Source organism: Ursus americanus, chromosome X (genome assembly GCF_024610735.1).
Source record: "Ursus americanus isolate L20-20 chromosome X, mUrsAme1.1.p, whole genome shotgun sequence".
Taxonomy (NCBI): Eukaryota; Metazoa; Chordata; class Mammalia; order Carnivora; family Ursidae; genus Ursus; species Ursus americanus.
The window spans coordinates 18,945,514-18,955,464 of NC_142164.1; the positions used below are offsets into that span (position 1 = coordinate 18,945,514).

The 9,951-nt window shown below is 37.5% G+C and overlaps 1 protein-coding gene across 1 annotated transcript; it reads right to left on the reverse strand.

The window, feature by feature from the left end:
• Positions 1-4,676: 4,676 nt before the first annotated feature.
• On the reverse strand, positions 4,677-5,618 carry LOC123780192 (olfactory receptor 1E16-like). The gene has a single exon (XM_045778981.2). It carries the CDS (start codon positions 5,616-5,618, stop codon positions 4,677-4,679), a length of 942 nt encoding a protein of 313 aa, XP_045634937.2.
• Positions 5,619-9,951: the final 4,333 nt, after the last annotated feature.

The following is a 9,951-nucleotide window of genomic DNA, read 5'->3' on the forward strand; positions in this document are numbered from 1 at the left end:
AGCTCCAAGAATAGAGAATCCACATTGAGGTCTTATTCCTGTCATAAGTGGTTATCCTAGGGACTGGGATTACCTGAAGTCAGAAAATCTTCCAGTAAGATCTTTATTTAGCTTTGTCTTAACAAACGTTATGAACTAATATTAAGTATTGGCATTAGACAACATTTTTATCAAGAAATCACTAAATGAGAATCATAGAATGTTGAGGTCAGAAGCAACCTTTGAAAACATTTGGTTTAATATCATCTGTAAATGGGGAATCTTGAGAACAACAGTACAAAGATGCCCATGGAGACAGTGGCAGAGTCCAGACCATTGCTCCATGACAACAGGTAATTGGTCTTGTGTATGTACTTACTAATTCAGCTCATGTCAGCAAGCCCTACTATGGGTGCTCATGACTAAGCCTATTAAAATGTATCCTTAAGCCCAGACTTCATTCCTTTTCCACACTGTAATCTCATACTGCTAAATAATGTGCTTTGGTACTTGGATGACTTCCCACTGAGGCAGAATTTTTTAAAAAGTTGATTGGGGGGGTGATCTGAGAGATAGATGTGTCACTTGGCTCTTTTTTTTTTCTTTCCCATATGTTCATCCATTCTGTTTCTTAACTTCCACATGAGTGAAATCATATGATATTTATCTTTCTCTGACTGACTTATTTTTCTTAGCTTAATTCACTCTAGCTCAATCCACATCATTGCAAAAGGCAAGATTTCATTCTTTTTTATGGCTGTGTAATATTCCATAGTCCTGGGCTATTGGTTCACCCCATTGTTTTGTGTATACATTGTTTCTGTCATACAGATGCATTCAAGTAGCTTGAGGGGCACTTTCTTTGGGTGTGTCAGAACTGCCTAATACTAAGCAAACATGCACATTTGAAAAATACAAATTTCTACAGAAGTTAGTAGGGTACTGTGTATGAAAGGAATGTGTGACAAGGTCTTAGAGGACATAGATAATTTCAGTTCCATGATCAGATTTAATTAACAGATCATTTGTCTCAGAATGATACCGTTCCAAAACAATGTGAAACCTAGTTTGGGCTCTTAGGGCGTCTTAAGCCTCTATATCCCAAAGTCCTACACAGGGGCAGTAGATGTAGTCACTGAATACCTGGACTCAATGCTCATACGGTTCCTTACATTACTTTTTATCCTATATTGTGATTATCTCCACCTCAGTGAGTTTCTTTTGGGCGGAAACTATACATTTCACATCTGTTACCAAAATGTAATACACTGTATGGCTTAGGCAAGGTCCTCAACAAATGTACATGAAATAAAGTAATGAACTTCAGAAACCAAGCACTTGTAACTAACTGCATAGTGGAGTATAAAAAATACAAGTGAGTTAGAAAATGTAGTGACTTTCAGAATATAGCTCTAGATTAAAGACACTCCCCATTATCTGCACAAAACATTCTGGCTAATGGCATGCCCTGATGAATACCTGCAGCTAGTCAGCTACTCTCTATATGCCCACACAGCTACGGTTTTGTCCCACCAATTCTGTGTTACCTTACCAAGAGTCAGCTGTGTTTTTTCCAAAATCTGTTTGTGTTAGTTGCACTTGTTTTTGCAAGTCTAATTTTAGTAAAATTTAATAAAATTATATGAACCAACACAATATGAAAACAAAAGAAAATTGTTTCTACAAAAACTAAGTTACATGCATTAAGAAAACTAAATAAATGTAGGTCACTAAAAATATTGGTTTTGAATTAGATGTAAAAAATTGGGAACAAAATTAAAGATTATCCAAGGAAGATTATGCACTTAGCTTGCTTTGCAAGTGTCTCTAAGTTCTTGCTTCACTTTACATAGACTGAAACTGGAAGTCAAAGATAATGTATTAAGGGTAAGGTTTATGCAAGAATGATTACACAGAACTCAATCAGTCAAAGAAAGGGTCTTGGAAAAAAGAAAAAAGGGTCTTGGCCCTAAATAAAAAGATTGGCTAAGAAATATATCTTTCATGGAATAAGTAAAAATAGAGTATCCTGAAAAATAAAGTGTTAAGGGTGTGTGTGTGTGTGTGTGTGTGTGTGTGTGTGTGTGTGTGTAATGACTCTGCTTTAACTGACTTTTTATTTATTTTTTATAATAATTTTTATTATATTATGTTAGTCACCATACAGTACATCCCTAGTTTTTGATGTAAAGTTCCATGATTCATTACTTGCCTATAACACCCAGTGCATCATGCAATATGTGCCGTCCTTAATACCTATCACCAGCCTATCCCGTTCCCCCACCCCCCTCCCCTCTGAAGCCCTCACTTTGTTTCCCAGAGTCCATAGTCTCTCATGATTCATTCCTCCTTCTGTTTACCCCCCTTTCTTCTTCCCTTTCCTCTCCTACCGATCTTCCTACTTCTTATGTTCCATAAATGAGTGAAACCATATGATAGTTGTCTTTCTCTGCTTGACTTATTTCGCTTAGCATTATCTCCTCCAGTCCCGTCCATGTTGCAGCAAATGTTGAGAAATCATTCTTTTTAATGGCTGAGTAATATTCCATTGTATATATGGACCACATCTTCTTAATCCAGTCATCTGTTTAACTGACTTTTTAAATTAACCGATATCAGATCCTGATTGCATTGACTAAAAAGATACTCATCATACAGAGTCCTGCTTAAGACTTTCTGTTGAAAAAGAAGACAAAGGAAAAGGAGGAGGAGGAAGAGAAGGAGGAAGAGGAGGAAGATAATGAAAAGAAGAAGAATCTAATGATTCTAGTATTTTTTTTAATTTCCAAATTTTTGTAGACTGATCCTTTTGTAAAATAAAATAAAAATTTCATGGCACTGTGAAATTGCTCTACGTTTCTAAATGTTCATCTCAGTTTCTAAATTTAGCTCAATCACTTTTTTGACCAGTAACAAATAGTGTTGTGATTAGCATAAGTCTGCAAACTACACTTTAAGTAGCACTGACTAGACTATTGTGGTGCTTTTGTAACCACAAAGCCACAAACCCAGCCCTGAAAGTGTCATAAAACAAAGAGCTAGGTTCATTCAATCCAGATGATATAATGCAATGGGATACATTTTAGCAGTGCTAAGTGTATGAAAAGCCTGAAGTCTCCTCTGTGGTCAAGTGTTCAGATACTATACAGATACAGCATAAAAGGGGCCCGGTATCATGTCTTAGCTTCCACACACACACACACAAATCCTCATGTACCTCAAGCCCTCACATTCATATATATGTTTAATACCCAATTTTCTTTATGTTTCTCTGGACTTATTTTGGAGTCCTGGAACCTACCCAGTATGGTATTTTCACAGCCTTCTGTCTCAGAATGTTTTAACCTCAAACAAGTCCTGTATGGTCAATGTGGGTAGCTGGTATGCAGAAGTTCCTATACTGTTCCATGTATCAGTGGAGCACTAAAACCCAGAGAAATTAATTGACTCATCTAATATTACTCAACAAGTCAGCATGAGATAAACTAAAACTAAATTTTCTCTTTTGAAAGATGACAATTTTTTGGTCAATTTGGCTTACTGAGCACCTACTTTGTTCCAAACATTATACCAGGCTAGAGCTATAAATGTTAGTAAAAACATAGTCCCTGCACCCCATAACGAGCTTAGATCATCTTGGATAGCATCAACAAATATCCTGATAATTATAATTCATTGCAATAAATGATGCAATAACAAAATAAAATGCTACAGGAGCCTAGAAGAGAAAGTAATAATTTTACCTAGAAAGATGGGAGAATTATGAAAGATTCACAGAGAATGTAAGGCTTGAGGTGGAGTCTTTTGAAAGTGTCAGATGTCTTTAGGAAGAAAGTGAAACATACTCCAGGGAGAAGATGTAACATGTACAAAGACAAGAGTCATGCAAATCCATAGGCTGCTCAAAGAATGACAAAGTGTTCAGTGTAGCTGGCTGTTCTAAAGATGACAGGGGAGGGGTTAATGAATGATGATTCAAACTTCCGGCAATATAAATGTGTTCAGATGGTAGAGGATCTTAAATGCTGAAGAACTTTATCTTCAGTGGTGAACCTCTGTAGGGCTCAGAGCAGGACAAGTGACATGATTGTTTTTCACTTAGCTTGCTTTTCTTCTACTAGTACAACTCTTTTCTTGCCTCTCGTGTGAGAATGATATGGTATTTACCTCAAAAAATTATTGTGAGAAACAAGTTATTGTTTGGAAGTTGTGAACTCTAACATGGTATTATCTATAAGATACAAGAGCTATTATCAACTCTTTCCTCCCTCCCTCTCTTTCCCCCTTCCTTCCTCCCTTCTTTCCTCCCTCCCTCTCTCTCTCCCTCCCTGCCTTCCTTCCTTCCTTTCTTCCTATCAATGACCTAACATGTAGGGTTAGGTAGAGACAAAAGGGAAACACAAACCAAAAATTAAAGAACAGTTAGTAAGTACTGACTATACAACCATGAGCTTATTTAGGGAAAACTGTATGTAAGTAGTAAAAGACTGTGGAATAAAGGAACATTTTGTTTTGTTTTGTTATTGTTGTTGTTTTTAATGGAGATATGAATCTCATCTAGAGTCCTGGACCTGGATTGGGGGCAGGAGATGGATGAGAAAGAAACTGCCATAATAGCACAGTAGCCTGAGGCTTTGGACTCTCTGTGTGCTAATCCACGTCTAAAAATCTGATAGAGGTGTCTCCTGTGGCAGGGCTCACCATCTCCAGAAAAATTTTTTCTTGCTGAATAGTCTCCTTAGTGCTCCTTTCATGTCCTTGTTCCTTAGACTATAGATGAAGGGGTTCATCATGGGAGTTACAATTGTATACATGATGGCAGCTACCTTATCCCTTTCTACTGAGTAGGCAGAAGAGGGCAGAAAGTAGACCCCAATGATGGATCCATAGAAAAGGGCCACAGCTGAGAGATGGGAGCCACAAGTGGAGAATGCTTTCCACTTCCCCTTGGCTGAAGGAACCCCAAGTACGGTGAAACAAATAAAGACATAGGAGACAATAATGAAGGTGAAAGGAATAAAGATAACTGCTCCCCCAATGACTAAGATTGTCAAGTCATTGATTTGGGTGTCTGAGCAAGCAAGCCTTAAAATGGGTTCCAGGTCACAGAAAAAGTGTGGGATTTTTTTCTGATCACAGACGGTCAAGAGACCCAGCAGACTGAGATGCAGTATTGAGACAAGGTTGGAGATGACCCATGGAGTCACTACCAATAAGGCACAACGCTTGGGGCTCAGTAATACAGCATAGTGTAATGGGTGACAAATGGCAACATACCGGTCATATGCCATGGCTGCCAAGAGGAAATTGTCCAGGTCCACCAGCAAAATAAAAAAGTACATTTGTGTAAGGCATCCTGCAAAGGAGATAGTTGGGCTCCGGCTTTGGATGTCTGCCAGCATTTTGGGGATTGTAGTGGTTGTGAAGCAGATGTCAGTGAAGGACAGGTTGGCAAGGAAGAAGTACATGGGGCTATGAAGGTGAGCATCATTGATAATAGCCAGGATGATAAGTAAGTTTCCTACTATGGTGACCAGATACATGCACAGAAATAGTATAAAAATGAGCTTCTGCTGTTCAGACCCCACAGCGAGTCCCAGGAGGAAGAATTTGGAAATAGTTCGGTTTCCTTGGTGCATGGTTCTGCAGTGTCTAAAAAGGGAAAAATTCAACCTCACTGTAAAATAGTAACATGACACAAAAACTGGTCAGAGGACATTATACTAGATTATAGAATTGAATCAAGGTCTTGGAACCAGACAGTACTGGCTCATATTCTCTTCCTACTAAAATACAAGCTCAACAAGGTCATGAATTTTATCTACTATGTTCAATGCTGTAGTCCAGGACTAAAGATGGTGCTTGGCACATGGTCGGTGCTCAATAAATATTGGTTGGATTTATATAAGAATGAGTGAATAAATGAAAAAATTAATATGCTGAATTTACCACTCAATATTTTCGTGACCTTGTTATTTGTGATTTTCTAAGCCAATTTCATCAATTTTAAAATGTGGAGAATACCCATTTTACAAGGTTTTTGTGAGAATTGCAGGCACATGCCAAATGCCCGTATCTGTATTTTAGCTATTTCTATACAAATAGTAGCTACTACTGTTCACTAATTTGGAAAAATCATAGACTCTAAAGGCAAAAAGAAATCTTCAGAGAACATCGAACCCAGCTTCCGTCTTTGGACAGTTGAGTATTCAATACGCATGTGATAGTGTAGCTGATCACATTTTAGTGTTCCAGAGATAGAGATGCCACAATCCTCTTCCAGCACCTGATCCAAAATTTTATCCTTTAAGTAATAAGCACTTCCTCACATCTTCCTGAAATCTTCTCAGTTTTTACATTTCAAAAAGAAGAAATGAGTCATCTGAATTAAATGAAGTCATGTAGGGATGTCCACTGAATTAAGCTACACAGAGGTAATCTTTAGTGTTCTTAACAACACCATTTACAGTGGAATTGATTGGGCATAAGCCAAAATGAGGAAGATTTAGGGGCAACACTTTAAGACCTAGTGGTTATTTAGGCCTTAGTGTGTTGCAGACCCCTTGCTAAGCGCTTTTTGTAGATTATCTTATTAAATATTCACCACAACTCTGAGTTAAGTAGGGCTACTAAGATGTTCCATTTACAGATGAAGAAATCAAAGATTAAAGAGGTTAAATAACTTGATGAAAATGATACATAGCTAGTGTAGTGGTCAGGATTCTGAGCTCGGTTGGTCTGACTTCAGAGCCCTCTTGCTTCACCACTATGCTATATTGCCACTATACTGCTTATATCTATGAAGAGCAAAACCTATATTCGAGGCGCATAAGAGCTTGCTGAGCCAAAGTCAAAAGCTAGCAAGTGATGGAGCTAGAGTCTGAATCTTGATGCCAAAGTGTTTTTGCTGTATCTGTGTAAGTTTAAATGAGAGCAAACATGTTTACAGATGGGAAGATTTGTCCTTGCTTATTCCAATTTGCACTTTATCTATGCTGCTGTGAGATGCGTTTTTACACACTTGCTACCTAAAGACCTACCATGCATTCATACCACCTTCCCAGTCTAACACAACTGGACTGCCATTGTATAAATTCATGTACTTCTGCTGGTTTGCTGTTTAATGTTGTACTCTCTGAAAAAAAAGAGGTTGGCAGCACTAATGAATATTTGGAGCAAAACTGCAGGAGGAATGCTGCATTTACTTAACAACACAATTTTTCCCGAGTACTATAGCAGTACTCATTTGCATACTAACAAATAAATGTGCTAATTATAAATCAAGCAGGATCAGGTCTGGTGAGACCTCTGCTAGGCAACATTTAGCCATTTCATATGTACAGAATGTACTGAAAATAATAAAGTGGCATATCATTATGTACATGTAATTAGGCTTTTCACTAATGCAAATTGTATTAGCAAAGTTTGACAATCCACGTTTCTGATTTGACCTTCTAGGCACCATATAATGTAGTTCCATTTAACTGCTTGTTCTCTCTTCTCCTCAAGCTGGCGCCATGTTTTCCAACCAAACACATAAGTATCTTCATTTTTTATATTCAAGTCACTAATTTGGCACAATACTCTTGCAGTAAATGTGGGGAGGAAACGTTTATGCATTTAGGTTGGGGTCGCCCTCCTATGGAACTTACACAGATGTTTTGTGGCTATTTCCAAAGCTATTCCAGAAAGAAACAGTTCCACTACCTCCACAAAAAAAAAAATCAGTGATTTTTCCAGCCATGGATGCGAACCTTTCCTCCTAAAATAGAAAAAGAGAAGAGGGCTGGTATAGAATTGAAAATCTCAACTGGTGGTGGTGTTTCTGCTGCTGTATTTAGAAAAGGATCACCCTAGGGCTCAAGGCAATCCTCTTGGCTCCTTATTAGAAACCACTCTCAAGTCCATCCTCTATGGACCAAGTCCTCCCTACTGTGATATATTAGTATTCACTGATTTCTTGGGAATATATATATAAAACATATATATAAATATAAAAAAATATATATATATATAACATATCTCCTATATATATCCCATACATATACATATATGTATAAAACCCATACATGTACATAAATAATGTGTATATATGTGTGACTATATACCGTGTGTATATATATATAGTGTGTGTATATATATACATATACATAACATTTGCAAATATATGTATGTGTATATATATATTTGCAAACCTTATGTCCCTGTTGTATTTTTACTCTAGTTAGAAAACGAAAATATCAACTACCTTTGAAGAAAAACTTCACCTTCCCTCACACCTAATAGTTACCTTTTGCGTCTCCATGTAATACAATAAACTGACTCAGGTGACATTTGGAGAGGAGTAATAATGAAAGCAACACTACACTGCTTATTATTTGTTTGGCACTGTTTTAAGCCCCTCATGTATTAATTTTTTAAAAGATTTTATTTATTTATTTACTTGAGAGAGAGAGCACGTGCACGCACATAAGCAGAAGAAAGGCAAAAAGAGGGGGAGAGAGAGAAGCTCAAGCACACTCCATGCTGATCTCTGAGTCAAGGGGCTTGACTCACCACCCCGAGATCATGACCTCAGCCAAAACCAAGAGTTGGATGCTTAACTGACCAAGCCACCCAGGCACCCCTTAACTCAATTAATTTTTATAATAAAATTGAGGGAGGTAAAAATATGATCTCCTTTTTCACAGATGAGGAAACTGAAAAAAAAAGTGATTTGCACAAGGTCATACAACTAGTTCATGGTAGAGCCAAGGTTCTTACCAGAAACTCTTGCTCTTGCTCCCTTTTCTTTACTACTGCATTACATTATCTTCTAGTAATCCTGGGGGAGCTCTAGAAAAAGAAGGCATTCTGGGAAATTGGCTAAAAGTGATTTTCTCAAAGTTCTCTCCTGTCATTCTCCCTCTCCTGAATTCTGGCAGAATTTCTCACTGCCTATTAAACTCTTCCTCCAAACCTAGAGACTATGTACATTTCAGCTACCCTCTTTTTTTCTTAATGTTATCATGGAGGGATATCCTTCCTTTTAATAAAAGCCAATCCCTTCATCTATATTCTGGATCCCTTCCCCTTTTGCCTTCCCAGAATATTTATGCCATCAGTTGACTTCTTTTCTATATCTTCAAGCAATTCTCTACTGGATTCTTTTCTCAGCTTTTAAACATGTTATAGTCTCCTATGTTCAAACAAACAAGTGAATCCCCCTGGATCCCTTAGCCTTCTCAGTTTCTGAACAATCTCACTCCTACCATTAAACACAAATTTCTTGAATTGTCTACATTTCTGTCTCCATTTCTTCACCTCGACCCACTCCAATCTGTCTTCTGCCCCACACGACTCCACTGAAATAGCTCTCAATAAGGTCACAATGACACCCATGCTGCTAAATTCACCCTTCTTGGCAACTCAACAGCATTCACCTCAGATGATCGCCTTCTTTCTTGATGTACCGTCTTTCCTTGGATTTTGAGAACATCGCTCCCCTGGTTTTCCTTTTATTTCTCTGACCATTCTTTCTCCATCTCCTTTTGTGGTTTTTCCATATAACATTTAAATGTTTGTTGTGAGGTCACAGAGTTTTCCTTTGCTCATTCTATTCTCTCCCCAAAATAAAATCATCCACTTTCATGACTTCGATAACCATCTTTATGCTGGTGATTCTGTTTCTTTAATTTAACTCTCTCTTCTGAGTTCCAGAACCATGCACCTATTTGTTATATTTACTTGTATATCTCATTAGCACCTTAAATTCAGTATTTCTAAAACTGAACTCATTGTCTACCCCCCCGCCTGAAAGAAATTTTGATCCTCCTGTATTGTTCCTCACCTGAATAAAATATAGCATTATTAATTTTTATCATTTTGAAACCTCCCATATTTCTTTCTTAAGATCCCATTATTTAAGTCCTGTAGATTCCTGATCTTAAATATCACTCAAATGTATCTAATTCTCTTCATCAACCTACTCCA

Coding starts and splice junctions, on each gene's coding strand:
- LOC123780192 (XM_045778981.2), bottom strand. CDS start 5,618: ATGCACCAAGGAAACCGAACTATTTCCAAATTCTTCCTCCTGGGACTC.